At 37.9% G+C, this 16,447-nt stretch overlaps 1 protein-coding gene across 2 annotated transcripts in view; it reads right to left on the bottom strand.

The window, feature by feature from the left end:
• Positions 1 to 16,447, bottom strand: part of BABAM2 (BRISC and BRCA1 A complex member 2) — a 304,684-nt gene that overhangs the window by 42,453 nt on the left and 245,784 nt on the right. For both annotated transcript variants that reach the window (XM_065400929.1, XM_065400928.1), the window contains exons 8-10: positions 15,663 to 15,762; positions 13,583 to 13,653; positions 11,725 to 11,807 (exon numbers count right to left, since the gene is read on the bottom strand). In XM_065400929.1, the coding sequence (XP_065257001.1) occupies positions 11,725 to 11,807; positions 13,583 to 13,653; positions 15,663 to 15,762 (254 nt within the window). The remainder of the gene's footprint in view (positions 1 to 11,724; positions 11,808 to 13,582; positions 13,654 to 15,662; positions 15,763 to 16,447) is intronic.

Here is a 16,447-nt window from a genome sequence, read left to right as displayed (position 1 = left end):
ACTAAGAGTTTGAATTTTTTGAATTTTTTGAATTTACTCCTGCTTCTGTTCTGATATGTTATATATGTATATTTCCTTGTAAGAATAAAGGACAAAATATGTAACATGATCCAATAAGACCATGAATTGTATATAATACCTTTCCTCATGAAAGAGGCGTACATGCTTTACAGACCATGGACCAGATTCAGACCATGGGTGCAGGGACATGAACATTGTATCCTCTGCATAGGTTAGGGCAGTTACACCAGGGGAGGCTTTCACCACTGGGAGAAGGCAAGTGATGGTACCATTGCTCCTCCTCCAATTGGGTTTTTCTAAAGAAAGCAGCTTCCATGAAGTTCTTGTGGGACTGGTGAAGGATCCATAAGAGATCTGCTGATTCAGTGCACCTCCTGAATGGCCCTGACCTGACCTAGCCACCAGCATGTTTGGCTTTGTGGTGGCCGGGTCAAGATCCCTCAGTGGAACAGGGTTTATAATTGGCTTGGCTACTGTATCCCACCACTCCTCCCTTGACTTTCTGCTGCTGAAAACCTGTAGCCTAAGTTCTGCTGGTTCAAAGTGCAGACTGAAGGGGTGAATCTGGTCCATGTGTACAGGAATCACTGTCAACCAATGAAGTGAACTTATCAATTGGTTGGAAATGCAGCAGCATTCTATGTCAGCGACACTACAGTGGTAATATTTTTAAGGGAGAAGGCAAAAGAATGAAGAATAACATTCAACTGAAATTACTGGGGCAAAGTAGGTCTGTAGGGTCACCTGGGTTTAGAATTTGATAAATATATTGGGACTAACATCCCTTCTCCTGCAGAAGGTGCATAGGATCTTCAGAGAAACACTGTCAACTGGAAATCTGCAACCCAGTAGATTTAAAAAGTGAATTAAAAGCAGTTCATAGTGCTCCACATGCCCCTCAGGCCCCCGCCAGTTTTGTGCTTTTGTAATCACATTTTATTATTTTGAAAAATGATTTTCTTTCTCTTGTTGCTGTGTGAAAGATGCACACAGACAGCATGGGGAACTGATTGCCTTTCCAGCTGAAAGAATGAAATTGATTATACACAAAGTGCTGTCAAATGTACAACGTACAACTGAAAAACAGAGAAAAATGTATGTTTTCTCTTTAAGTCTTTGAGTTATATATTAATCTTGGGTGTAATAATAACAGTAGAAGATTAAAAAAAATCAGAAGTGTGCCTTTTTAAGTGGAGTCCCTTTAATAATTCTATGTTGGCAATATCCAGGATTTACATTATATCTGAAATTCACACCCCCTAGCATCATGCTGTAGCATTAATTTAATAATGACATAGAAGGAAGACTACTACTCATTGAGGACCCAGTCCTGAAACAAGATCTGTGGAATGGTGGACCTTACAACCATGTGAAATTTTCCTGCCTCAGTTAATAGGAAGATCAAGTATTCAGGATAAGGAAGTAAGCCAGGAGTCCACTGAAAGGCTCAGAAGATGAGTTTGCTAGAGGGATTATGGACAGCCTAATGGAATGGGAAGGGGGGGGGGGAGGGGAACGTTGGTCGATCTTTGCCTCAGTCAGCTTTAATCCAGCCAGGTACCTCTGGGGCAGAAGGTTAGTGCTGTATGCTCATTCAGTTCTTGGCCTCTCTGTGGAAACTGTCAGCAAAGGATTAACTAATGACAACTTTGGTGGTGTGTATTGTGATGGGAACATGCTCCTTTTGAAATGGACAAAGGCCTCCAACTCTTTTCATATTGGACAGGAATGGCTTTCAGTCACTATAAGCCTCAATTAGATTTGAACTGGTGACCGAGAAGAGCAAGGCTATACATCCCATTTTTAAGACTTTGAGCCATCCAACTTGTCCCTCCGCAAACATCTCTTATGATTGCATATAGCATCTTTGCAGAAGGCCAACTTCGAAGTCTAAAATACAGAAGTGGTTATTTTTGATTATAATGTTTTTCCATAGCCCATGTGTCTTTCTGAATAATGGAAACAATGACTTATGTTGGAATAAACTATTTCTGCATATTATGGAGTTTGAACTTGTTTATCCTGTGGATTACACTGAGCCTGGAATTTATGCATCTTCTATAAAAACTGTTCTTTAGAAGTGTGTAACTCTTTCTGGTTTGAGAATGACTGAACAGCATTTTGCCACTGCCATGTCTATACTGAGATTTTTCTTAAAATTCCTACCAGTCGTAGTAAAAATGGAAGCTATAATGTAGACCAGGCATTGGTGACCACTGGCATTTTTACTATTGTGTCATCTAGATTAGATCTGAACAAAGCTTAAGGTGACCAGATGTCCCTATTTTATAGGGACAGTCCCGATATTCGGAGCTTTATCATATATAGGTGCCTATTACTCCCACCCCATCCTGATTTTTCACACTTGCTATTTGGCCACCTACCAGAGATAGATGACATGGTGGTAAAAATACCAGTGCTTTGTCTACACTAGAGTTCCCATCATCAGGAGAGCAGCACTACTAATAGTGCAGTGGTGCAAAACTTTACGGAAAGCATCAGATTAGACAAGGCCACAATGCCAAAACACTATTCAGTCGTTGTCAAATTTAGCCTGATCTAACGACTATTTATTAATTATATTGATTACTTAAGAATTCCCAGTTATCACTCTGAGGTTTAACAGGTTCTTATCCCAAGATCAGGCCCAGTATTATTAAAATTACAGTACAGTGGGGAACCCTGATGTGCACAGTTGCAATACTCACACTATAGGAACCCTTCGATATTTACAATGTTTATTAATACATTTAGCAAAGTCACAAACACTCTAACCCAGTAAGGTAGAGAGAGATAATACAGATTGTACATCTGAACATCCATATACTCACACCATCCCTTGCAGAAAAACCTGAAATGTTAGCCATGATCTTCCTTGTCATCATCACCTTCCTCATCATCACCAGTGGCCATCATCCTGGCACCTCACAAGGGCTACATCTCTCTCTCTCTCCCATTGCACCCCGACTGGGATACAATTTTATAAAAAGTTATGCTGACGCCACTACATCTAATGTATATTCAGTAGGGATTTCTCCCTTCTTCCTTATTTGTATTTCCTCATCTTACTAATGTTAGGGTGTCATTCTCCTATAGATTAGTATATTAATTGTCTCAACTTATTATCATATACGTCAATTTGTTGCCATGGCACTCTTGTGGTCAGATAACTGTGGATGTTCTATCCAGAAGCTGGTGTTAGCTCATGTTCCTGTGGTTTGCTGATGTCATTATGAACAAAATTCCCCCTTCCACACTCCATTTCCTGTTCCCCAAAACGTAGGGGTGACCGTTGGACCATTTATCTGTGCCAAAGTTCATAGGCCTCAAGTCTCATGCTAACTGCTGAAGCCAATGTCTTGCAGGATACAGGCCTGTAGCTTCCTTGTATTACTGCTGAATAAAATAAATGCTAAAGTTAGCTTTATGGGCTACACAAACCAGAAGAGGTTATATACTTCAAAGGGACTTTTCAAGAAAGACACAAACTCAGTTCCTGAATAGCTTTTACCTTACTTATTGTTAGTGGTAGATCTGCTGAACTTTGGGTTTTTTTACTACCCCATTCTTATAATACAAAATAATCTCAGTGCAATTTGGGATGACTTTTTAGAAAGACTGTGCCTTCTAGCTTGTGAAAACGATAAATTTAAAATATGTGCTTCAAACAGAGTTTCTGTATTCTTTGTTTAGTCTTATATGGGAAATAGTTCACAGCACAAATTAAGAGTCTGTTCAAACAGTCTCCATTAATAACAGAAAAGCATATGATAGGATGTTGTAAAACTAACCTGGCAAATGCTTTATAATCACTTCTATCTTTTGAGTGACATTATCTCCCATCCCCATTAAACCTTACTGCTTTGGACTTTTAAAAGCTAGACTGGACAAAATACCAGAAAATGTACCATAGGGAACTATGCTGCATTGGCCCCAGGGAAATGGAATGGATAACCTAATAGGTCTTTCTGTCTCTAACTCTTATATAATTCTCTCCAGTGGGATTGGGTGGGGGTTGCTGTCTGTCATGTGCATGCCATGTCTTAATGACTTTTCTTCATTTCCCTTTTTTTTTTTTTTTTTTTTTTTTAATTCCCAAGGCTTTCCTCCTCTGGTTTCCACTTCTTTTTATTGTTTCTGGTGCACCAGTTTCTATAGCAACTCCTCTTAGCAGTGATGAGACACTGCTGCTCTATAAAGCTGAATCTTGCCTATTTGAGCCATTTGAAGTCTGCACTGTAAGTACAGCAGTAGTTTCTATCAGTATAGAAAAATCTGCTCAAATTTAGCATAGATTTGGGACTATGGTGTCCCACTGCTGGAGAAAAGAGGCATTTATCCTTCTTATGGCACTAACACTGTCAGAGGAGAGAGAAAGCCTTTGCAATTTGTTGATAAGTTCTAAATAGCATTTCAGTAGAATACGGAGGCATTTAAAGTGTGTTTCTCCTCTGACAAGTGTCTGTGTAAAAATGGCAGTCTCTCTTAATGGTTCCTTATTAATTTTACTCAGTTTACAAATAATGATTTTTTTTCTGCTACTGTTTCAAACTCAGCCTGGGAGCTGAAAATCAAAATGAGTTGTTTTCTGCTCATGTTTCACCACCAGAAATAAAGTTCCTAAAATCCACACTTTGCTCTCGATGACATCTGTGCAACCTCACCCGCTTCCAATTTCACTCCCATGCAATCTCATTGCTTTCAAATTATACTCTAAATTACACCTGCACAATCCAATTGTCTTCGAATTCCACTCCAGTTACTTCCACACACCCTAGTGCCTGCAGTTTACATTTTGAGTTGCATCTGTGCCACCTCACTTCCTTTAGTTGTGGCACATGTATAACAGGTAAGAATTTGGCTCTGCAATTGGAATTTACTTCACAATTCTGTTGCTGATGCAAGAAGTATATTTGTAGTGATAACATGGTAAAGTGCTAAAAGCTTACTGTCTTAAAAAGTGAATAGATATAATTCTGAATACACACAGGAAGCAAGGTTGCAGAGGAAAACTAGCCTTGCTGTTTAGGCACTGAACTGGAACTCTGGAAATCAGTATTTAATTTCCAGTTCTGTCACACATTTCCTACATGACCTAAGGGAAGCCACTTAATTGAATTGGCCTTGTTAGCACTGACCCCCCCACTTGGTAAGGTAACTCCCATCTTTTCATGTGCTGTATATTTATACCTGCTTACTGTATTTTCCACTCCATGCATCTGATGAAGTGGATTATAGCCCAGGAAAGCGTATGCCCAAATCAATTTGTTAGTCTCTAAGGTGCCACAGGGACTCCTCGTTGTTTTCACTGAATCTCTCTGTCTGAGTTTCACACCTGTAAAGTAGGGATAATACATCTTCCCTACCTCACAGGTGATCTTTGAGGATACGTTCATTAATGTTTGTGAGGTAATTGTTCATTATGGTAATAGTGGTCTAGATAGACAGACTGTTAAGTAGTGACATTTCTACGTTGTCAATTTTCAGTGTAAAAGAAGCTACTGTGAAAGTTCAGGACTTTTCTATCCACTTGTTAAAGAGCTTGTAGTTCCCATTTCAAAGCAGATGAAGCAATACTAAATAATGAGCTTTAAAATATCCAGGGCAATATAATAAAAAAAATGAAAAACTTCGAAAAATACAAACCATACATATGTTTCCTTGAAACGACAGACCCTGCCAATGGAAACTGACATTTTACCAAAAAAAATGCTTGCTTCTGCTACAACTACCACCGCCATAAAACCAAAGAATTTTAAAATCTAATTTACTTTTCACCATGTATGGTTTCCGTATCTCAACCCTCTGTTATTAACAAAATCTACTTTAAAATATTGACATAGATTTATATCAGTCTAACATGAACACAGGCGAACAGAATAAAAGGAGACAAACCACCTCGGCCTTCAACTTTACTAGCCTCAAACACAAAGCACTAAGGTCTGCAAAATGTCATTCAGCTCATAGAATATTAACATCCAGCAAGGAATCATAGGAACATGATGTTGAAAAATTCTCAATGGATAATGATAAGGTTATATAATTATTTAAGATTCAATACAAATTTGAAACTACAGCTAGGTGACAATGCCCCTTTAAAGCCCTGGCAATGATGGAAACTCGATAGCAAAAGGCCAATTCAGTCTCCACAATACTGCAATTCAGTTCTGTGATTAGTCTCGGACTGCACCCAGTTAAGTGATGAACAGAGCAGCTTGTCTGTGACTAAAACCATTTTCCCACCATGGTGTCCGATCCTCAGAGGTGGGGAGTACTTGCAATTTCCACTGAACTCAACAGGTGACATTCACCCCTATGCTCAAGACCTACATAGCATGTAAATTCCACTTCAATCTTATTGTGAGGACTTATGTGGGACATAGATGGTGCATGAGCTTTGTGCAGATACTCTCTACACAAGGGTGAATTTTAGGATCAGATGCCAAAAAATAAACATTACTGGAAGCAAATGGCAGGGAGCCAGAGGAGGGAATTGGGTTTGTCAGCTTACCCTTCCTTGCTGACTCCACTGTCAAGGAATCACTCCCAAGAACTGGTCCTAGTGGCCTCCTGGAACCACTGCTAGCCTCAGCTTTCCAGGATTGGTCTTTGAAAAGCTCCAGTTTTTCCTGACTAGCTATCACTAACAGCAGAAAGCTATCCTGTCAAAACAGTAGCAGACTTCTGACTTCACTGTACCTCAGTATTGAGCTTCTTAATTTTGAACCACTGTTTTTGTTATTATGCTTGACCTGCCTTCTGCTGCCCTACCTTCCCTTCTCTTAACCAATGTGCATCACACCCTCCTCCTTTGCCTTGCTCCCTACATTATTGTGCACTTGCTTTCTCTGTCTTGTCCCTTTCATTTCCACAAATTCGCCCTTCCACAACCTTTCACCTCTTTTCTTGAAGCCACACCGCCACAAACAATAAAATAAAAAGAACCATACAATAATCAGGAAAGATTTTAGTTTATAAAACAAAAATTTAAAATATTTAATTAAAAACACAGAACCATCAAGATGTGTGCCAAATATCTCAAGTAAATACAGAATCTTACTGCTGTAACTCATGTCTTCCATTTGCAAGATGACCTGGGCCACAGGACTGCCTGTTTTCCCAGGTGTTTAGCTGAAGGTGCTTTTCTCACGCAACATCCCATGGAGGAGGCGGAGCCAATCAAGTTCAAAACACCAAGGAGAGCAGGAACCATAAGATGATCTGCTTGGAATTTTAGGCATTAGTCACGACTGCTGGCAGACATTTTGATTGAATCAGAGGAACAATTCTTGAAGACTATTTTCTTTTCAGCACCCAATGTTATGGGAACAAGTCCCACATGGGAGGAAAAACTGACAAGATCCCCAAACTATCAAACTCATTAACATTATTATTTTTATTATTTGAATTGTGGTAGCACCTAGGAGCTCCAGTCATGGACCAGGCCCCTACTGTGCTAGCTACTCTCTACTTCTAACATTCAACTCCACACAAGAAGAGAGAGGGATTGGCTTCATGACCAAATTTGCTGACAGACAGGGAATAACTGTGAGAGGGAGCACTCTCTTTTATGTTCTTGGTTCCAAATCACCATCTCCACTTGCCTATCCCTTAGAGATGTTACTGCTTTACATGGTTCTGTGATTTGCGTGGCAGGGCATGTAACTCCTGGACTAGGAATCTGCAAAGCAACTTCACAAAGGACAACAGTAATACATGCCAAGGTAAAGCAACAATTCTTTGTTAAGTAAGCCAGCTAGACCCAAATATGACCAGACACTAAACAGTACAATAGGTTGCCCTTTTTGGTCTGAATGGTTGGCCAATATTTGAGGCCTTGCAGGATGTTTTCATTAGGAGGAGAAATTGATGGTAGAGTCAGGTATTTATTTCATGCAATCCTGTTTATTTACAAAACATGGACACAAACACCTGTTTCTCTGAACACAGTATGCACAAACAGAGCAGGCAGTGTCCCTGCTGGCTATTAGCCTCCCTTCCAGACAGAGCTCTGCCCAATATAGTATCTCTCTCTCAGCTTCCTCTCAGGGTCATGCTATCAGTGCTTCTCTGGCTTTGTCCTTACTTTTCTGGCTGCTTTCTTCTTCTAATACACACAGCTAAAATCAAATTAATACCCCAGCCCCTGCTTTTGCAATCAGTTCCCAGTGAAACCCTCTAATTCTCACCAAGTTAATTCTTTGCTCAGGCCTTTCATTTGGCCAGTGCTTTAGGTAGTGACTTCTAGTGCTCCAGCTATTTTACTACATAATGGAGCTTAATTGTTTTTTCCATTTTGCCCAAGTGAAGTGCACCCATCAGGTTCAAAAAGGTCTGGGATTGCCCACAGAGTACACACTTGCTGGAAGCTACCAAAATACTTGGAGGAAGCTACCATGCTCGCTGGTACAAGATCATATATGGAGCAAAGAAGCAAGACCTTTCCATTTAGACATGTATCCTTCCGAATCCTCCGTTATAAGAAGCCAACAACCACTAATTCATCACTGATACTTTTATTACTATTTCCAATCCTTCCATCTTCTACAATCTCATTTGTGTTGAGATGCTAAACGCACATCTATAGTAAAGATCAAGTTTCCAAAAAATTACGCAACACATTCTCACTCGTGTCCATATCCAGAGGTCTATTCAGCCTTGGACATACACCCATGAAATCTGCATTAACATTAATGTGAGGCATGTGTACATAGCCAAGGAAAGAAAAACCCTTTAAGTCTCTGAAAATGAATCATCTTATTTACAAAACTAAAGAAAAAACATCAGTGTTATAAAACAGTAGCAAAGGGAATAGAGTTACTCTTCAACTACACCACCATTAACATTAAACTTGGTTAATGACTTCCTCTCCCAAGTGAATGAACATGAACTTCTCTTAATGTTCATTTCTTCTCTTATAATATGTATTTGAAAACACTTGATTAACTCTTAGAACTAAACCACTAAAACAACAGTTCCTGTGACCTCATTTTGACCTGACTTTGATAGATTCACTTAATGATTAGATTAAAATAGTTGCTAAAGTCTGCAATTAGATAGCTCTCCTATATTGCAAGACAAGCTGTACAGACTTCCCTTACTGTGCCCTTTATTCCATAAGAACTACACAATACTGTACTTTTTATCATGTGAGACTGTTCTGGAGTGGAGGCGGGGGTTCCAGTAGACACAAATCCTGAGTTGAGTCAACAGAAAAAAGACTTTACATACACTATTATAATATTTTATTAAAGTACAGTATTCTGTACCAGTGTAATATTATTTTAAAATCCAATTTACGTTTTACAGTTTCGGTCCTTTACTTTTTCACTTAACTCAGGCTACTTATTCTATGAACCCTGGGTACACAGTCATTTGTGCAACCCACACTAAAGCCTGTGCCACCAAAACCTCAGTGCTATTTTTAGTGAGCTAGCTAGATGAAAGCCTGCGTGGGTATGTCTACATGAGCTGCAAATCTATTTTAATAAAGAATCTTATTCCCTTTACTTGGTTTGCCATGATGCCTTCTGCACATTTGCACAGTTCCTCATTTTTCTCACTTATACTTCATTTATTCTCTGAAGAATGTTTTCCATATAGTAAATATACAAAGTACAACTTTTTTCAACTTAAATCTATCTGTGCTAGACATTTTAACAGGCTGATAAACATTCAACCATAATATACACAGTCATTTCAGCGGTAAAGAGATGAAAGTCTGCATTACTTCATTCAGGAAATGAAATGCAGGTTTCAGTGATTTCATTGCAATATCCTTTATTACATGTAACTTATTTAAGTTATGCAGTGGGTTATTCATTGCAAGTGATGCAATGACTTGCACAGATAAGTTACTGCACACTTTACAAGGTCATGGAGCTAATTCATAGTGACAAGCTGTTCCGTTATAATCATACCTCTCAAGGGCTCTACAGTCATAAGTAGAGAGCTCTGAATATTACTTAACAATTAAAAACTGCTCTACCGTTCAGCAGAAGTTTGAATTTTGACTCTTGTGAAACCTAGCTACTTCAGTTTTTATTAGGGCTAATACCAGGCTTTCTTCTCTCAAGGCAAAAAACAGCTCCATGGGAAACTTTAGTTTAATACAACTTAAAACAAAACTAAAGACAATAGGGATGAAGAAGGCTGGGGAGGGGGAAGAGATGGGGAGAATGATGCAGAAAGTGAAGGAACATTCAATAGGATACCCCTGGTCTCTGAGAGCATGGAGTGGGAAAGGAATGTGAGTGAATATATAAAGAAAGGTTGACTTGTCCAACTGGACCTTCTTTACTGGCTTATGCTGTAAATCCTACAGTTATCGTGGGAATTGCATCCAGTTTCAAATTTTCTGGAGTTCATAAATAATAGGATCAGATGTTTTCTTTAGAGTCCAAAATGATTATAGTCTCTTGCATTTAGCAAGCTTGTATTTAGACACCACCATCAGTGTTCTTATAGGAGAAACTGGCCCAAATTAAAGAAAAAAGAAAGAATACAACTAAGAATATTTCAGCACTAAAGGGCTAACATAATACAATACTTGTAGCCGCAGTGTGGCATTTATCATTGTTTTACACTAAATGGCACCACAGAGAAGAGAAGAGCATTGGTCAAAAATAAATAAATAAAGGGTGAGATGATTGACAGTCTGAGGGCAGAGCACAGATACTCTTGCCCAAACCAAATACTCTCTATATTTCTGTGTTTCTAAGATTCATGCATTTAAAGGCCAGAAGGAACTATTGGTATCATCTAGTCTGATTTCCTGCACAATGCAGGCCACAGAACCTTACCTAGTAATTTTTTCATAAAGCCCATAGCTTTTAAGCTATAGCATATTTTTGAGAAATATATCTAGTCTTAATTTAAAGACTTCCAGTGATGGAGAATCCACCACATCCCTAGGAAAGTTGTTCCAATGGTTAGTTACCCAAATTGTGAAAAACATGCACCTTATTTCTACTCTGACTTTGTCTAACCTTTAGTTCCCAACCCCAAAGATACTGGTTATATTTTTGTCTGCTAGATTAAAGAACCACCTACTATCAGAAATCTCTTCCTCATGTATGTACTTGTAGACCATGATCAAGTCACCTCAAACTCATAACATGTTCTAGTGCTGTCTTGATTTACAAATTTAGTTCGAAGTGTTTGCATCAAGGATGCCCAAAACATAGCTGGAGGGTCAATGGTGGCCCACTGAGTCCTAAAATCTTGCTTGTGGCTGTCCTCTCTCTAACTACAGGAGGACAACAAAGGTGATCAGCTGCAGGTTTTTCTAGAGGGTGAATTGAAAAAAAGCAACAATTTCTATTCATCTACCTCAGAAAATATAAGTACAAGAAACATTATGGATGTGTACATTATTTTGATCTAAAAAGGCCCACAAATTTATTTGTTGGTGGCAAGTGATGAATGAATTTGGGTACCCCTGGGTTATGCACACTAATGCCAACATGTGCAGCTGCCAGAACCTCGGGGCAAGTTACTGGAGCACTTTCCAAGAATACATTTGGTAATTTTATAAATCAGATCTATCTGCATAAATCATCCCTCATTCTCAAATTGCAGTCAAGATTTTGTGTTTTCAAAAGTGTGATGGCCACATCAAAAATACATAGTCATTAAATAAAAATAGCCAAAGCTGTTAAATTGTTTCCTGTAAAAAGAAAAAAAAGGCAAACAGCTACTCACTGTGAACAAGGAAGCAAAAATCTTTCCACATTAGCAACAGTGTGAGCTTTGTGAAGCCCTCTGCATCATATTCCACCACACCACTATAAAAACAGAAATATAAAACAAAGACATATTTTTACACAATATTCCTTACAATAATAAAATGATAAGCAAATAAATATTGGGTTAAAGCAAAGGAAAATACCCAAGATATTACTTTATTTACTATCTACTATTATGTTCTATCCAAATGCAGGCGGCATGTGGCTTCTCTCAAATGGAATAATGGAGCTTCCATCTGAGGAATGGCTATCGTCAGTGTAAACAAGATACTTTTTAAAATGCAATCAGCTCTGCTAATGGCACTTGCAATTGAAATTCAGTAATAATTGAACGTATCTACCAAAAACTGTATGTTACTCAGATGGAGATCATTAATACACTATGACACTGAAGTTATATATAAAAAGCAGAGACCTTACTGAAAATCTAGGGACCCATGTCATAACATTGACTTCCAATAATCTAGGTGGAGTCTAAATCTGACAATTTTATCTAAAATATACAAATATACATTAAAAATCCACAAATTGTATTTTAAATTTAAAGAAAAACTTTCACAAGGACTATTTTTACTTACGTAGAGAAAAAAAATCCATATGACAGCTGAATTAATATCTTCAGCCTTGATTCCTGATTATCTTATATTGTTAAACACTCAGGCTTGTCCAATTACTGTGGTGCTGTTTGTTGTTGTTGTTGTTATTGTTATTTTTGCTGCTGTTTTTTTAATTTAGTTTTTGTATATTGTAAAATTTATCATATTGTCATAAATAATACACAAGGAGCTAAATTCTGATTAAGCTGCTCATGCAATTCCCCCCCCACCCGAAATGGATTAAGACGATGATAGCATCAGCGTATGTAAACGGCAATGTTTCAGTATACTAATTTGTTACGTACCATGTGCTTTTCATACTTATATCATCAACTTTATCTTATCGACCCTGGGATCAGATGGTGTCTACCGTCATGTTTAAACCACAGCAGAATGTTAGCACAGTTTACTTGGTCATTATGGAGATGGATTCTTTTTGTCTTGAGAACTGTGTTATAAATCCATTGTACAGATGGCGGGTTTTCTGTAGCACGGATTTGGATTGAATAATTCTCAGAAAAGAAATCATGTTTTTAGTCAGACCAGTTCTCCAATGTCTGTACTAACTTCTGATTTGCACCACTGATATCGATCTATAAAGACTTATATGGTTTGGATCCATAAGAGATTACCTCTCTCCTTAGGTGTCACTGTGCCACCTGAGAGCATCTGGGGTGCTCCTCCTTACAGTCTCTCTATAACCATCCAGCCATTCATTTTTTGATGTGCCTATTGCCATAATATTTCTGTAGTCATGCTGTACAGAAATAAGGAAACTTCAGTTTCTTCACAAAGGGATGAAAACTACTATCTCCTCCTCATTTTAGGTTACTTCCTGAGTTGAATCAATGTGGTGGCTGGCTTCCAGGAGGAATAATTCTGGATTACTTGCTACAATCACTACTACGAGAAGGCCTATGTGCATCATTTTCTGAAGATGGCTAGATGTGGACTCATCCAGTGGAAGTTAATTATATAGCCAAGGGTCATGTAATGAGCATGCTCTCCTGCTCTACAGCAAGTTTTACCTCTAGCTTCAAGTCATCCTGTTGATTGTAGCTGCTATAGTAGGATTATATATAATGTTTCAGCAGAACCTTATAATGAAAGGTAGAATGTCATTGCCTCAACTAACAACCAAGACATCTAACCATGAATCAGAAAGGTAAAATAATTTTGCTTTTGTTACATGAGAAGATGCATTAAAAGAAGACTTACGTTCCAAAGTGACTCAGGAAAGCGGCAATATACTCCCTTCTCTTATGGTATCCCTGAATAACATATTGTACCTGGGGGGGGGAAAAAAAGCCAACCCAAAGCTATGAAGACATTTTACAGAAAGAAAAGGCTCCCAACTTTTCATATTTTTCTAGTTTTATTGGAGAAATCTATTTACAGAATATCAATAATGTTGCATCCTACTTTTAGATGCCATGTTTCATCCTAAAGGATCCTAAAATGCCTTTCAAACAAACGGTACACAGGGCTCTCTTCATTCACCTGTAGGTGAATCAGCACCTGGTAGCACTACTGTGCAATAAGAAGTGAAGAAGAATATCATATCCAATTGAAGCAATAGAAAGAACCTTAGATAGGCAATATGTAATTGGCTGAGCTAGCATTTGGCCAGGATGCTAGAGAAACATCCTGTTAAGAAAATTGCTTAGGACCATAATTGTGTGTGTCATCTGAAAAACAGCATATCTAGCAGCTGATTATTGCTTACTAACAGTAAGCTGTATTATTGGCTTCAGGCTGACTCAGATAGAAAAGAGCCACCTACTGAATCACCAACACCAAATTCTGAAGAATCCTGAGTTTCCCTTGAAAGTCTTCCATCCCAGCACTGATCCAGACCACTACACTTAGGTTGGAAGATCTGAGCCCATTGAAGAGTCCTTGCTTTACATGAATAGTCCTGTTGACTTGAATGGATTACTTGCAAGATAAGCAAGGTTTGACTCATGATGAAACCAACACCAAAGATGCTAGGCTGAAAGAGTATCTAGTTCCCAACTCATTATGTTATATCTATAGGATACTTCCATTCATAGTCACTTATACAAATCCTACTTTGCTTTTCATAATGGAAACTAACTCTTATAGAGCCTCTTAATGCTGAGTGAAAGAAGGGGGGGGGGGAATATATACTTTATTTGTGTTGGCTATGGTAACATTGGATTTCCTTGGTTGGCAAATGCTTGTGTTAAGTTATTGAAATAACCTTGATACAATCAGTGCTCAGAGCTATGTTATATCCTCTCAAAGTAAAATAATTCTATTTATAAAATAGGACTTATTTCAGTTTATAAAGAAGTGCTTAGTTTGAAGGCTTTGTGTGGGATCTGAAACATTATTTTGGAAAAAGGAAAACAGATGATAAGTTTGCTTAAGTAACTTTGCTTAAAAAAAGGATAAAAACAGTCCTGTGTACTTGTAGGTTTTAAAAACAAAGTAGTTTTAACAGAAAACCACAACAAAACAGCTCTAAAGATAGATTTCTGTATAATTATGGAAATGCATTTTGAAGGAGCCTTTTCTAAAAGACATAATTTAATTTCCTCATTTAAACAAGAAAAACAAAAAATATGAAATAAAAAAGACAAATAGGGAATCTACAGTAACCAGATTGCTGAATGTCTGGCCCTAAATTACTGTTCTAACTTAAAAACTACATTTAAATCATCTGAGAAACTTTACAAAATACTATACCTAATGAATAAACTTTCTCTTTCGCTTAGACTCTAAGCCAAACAGAATATAGCTTTCTATTAATGGAAAAGGTAAGTGGCTATTACTTTACTATATCAACATTCATCAGAAAAGATGAATCAGTCCATTTGGATGAATTAGCTGAGATAATATCACTGTAATAGGACCTTTTGTCGAGTGCTCACAATCGACAGTAATCTAGGGATAGTTAGATGTCTTTCCACTGAAAGATAAAGTCATTGGCTATATATTGCTATTTATCTAGCAACAGAACAATAATATGTTGGGGTGACATTTTTATCCTAATGTACCTTAAAACAATAAGAAAACTCCTTTAAAACCCAAGAAATGCTGTATACCTACAACTCCCACTGACTTTAATGGGACATGAAAGTGTTCAATCTCTCACAAGATCAGGTATAAGACAGTGTTACTGGAATAGTTTAACTTGCTTGAGTTTGCTTTACTTAAATCATCGGCTGAATAAGTAGAATCCGTTGTTTCCACAGTGGTTTCATAAAATTGCTTGTAAAGTACAGTATAACACAAGAAGGAAGGAGAAATTAAGTTCTGTGTATTAACTCACCTTGTTAGTTAGCAGCTGGCACACCTGCGGTACATAGTCAATGAGACAGCCTCCACCTGGAAAGGCTGGGATGTGAAGGGCAGAGGAGCCTCCAAGAGCACTAAAAATAAAATATTTTTATTTCACAATATATCAGATGCTGCTCCTATGGGACATGTTAGTGATTCTTACCTTTCCCAATGTAAAAAGCCCAGCACCACACTAAAAAAAGATTACAAACTGATTTATATTAGCCCTGGACTATGTAATAAATATTAGAGATACAAACCGTAACTTTACCGTATACTACTGCTGACGCCTTACTGACAGCAGACATCTTTAACCAAGAGTATCAAACCCCTCCAACTGGAAGAGTTAAGTGATCGTACTAGGAGTGGCAGACATACCAAGCATCCTCTCAAAGAATAGTTTTAATTTTATTTATTTAATGATTTGTATTATTTTTATCACCACTGTATCTAGGTTCATAGCAGCTTAAATGCAACCAGACATTGCATCTAACTGTATACAACAGACAGTATAAACAGCCTTCCATGTAACACCCAAGCATCCATAAATAACTCACTTATGTCCACAGTAATTAAAAAAGAGTAGTTTCTCAACACCCTCGAAAGCCACTAAATAACATATCCATTAACCCCTACCAAATCCTGTAAGTGTGAGATCAACACCTCATGGTCAAGCATATCAAAGGCATATCCAATAAAATCAACATGAACATCTGACTGGAGCTGGTTGCACTGTTTTAAAATTACATTATATGTTCCCTCCCCTTTTCTTGACTA

Source organism: Emys orbicularis, chromosome 3 (genome assembly GCF_028017835.1).
Source record: "Emys orbicularis isolate rEmyOrb1 chromosome 3, rEmyOrb1.hap1, whole genome shotgun sequence".
Classification (NCBI taxonomy): domain Eukaryota; kingdom Metazoa; phylum Chordata; order Testudines; family Emydidae; genus Emys; species Emys orbicularis.
The sequence above is the reverse complement of the archived record's forward strand: the minus strand, read 5'-3'. Positions and strand labels throughout refer to the sequence as shown.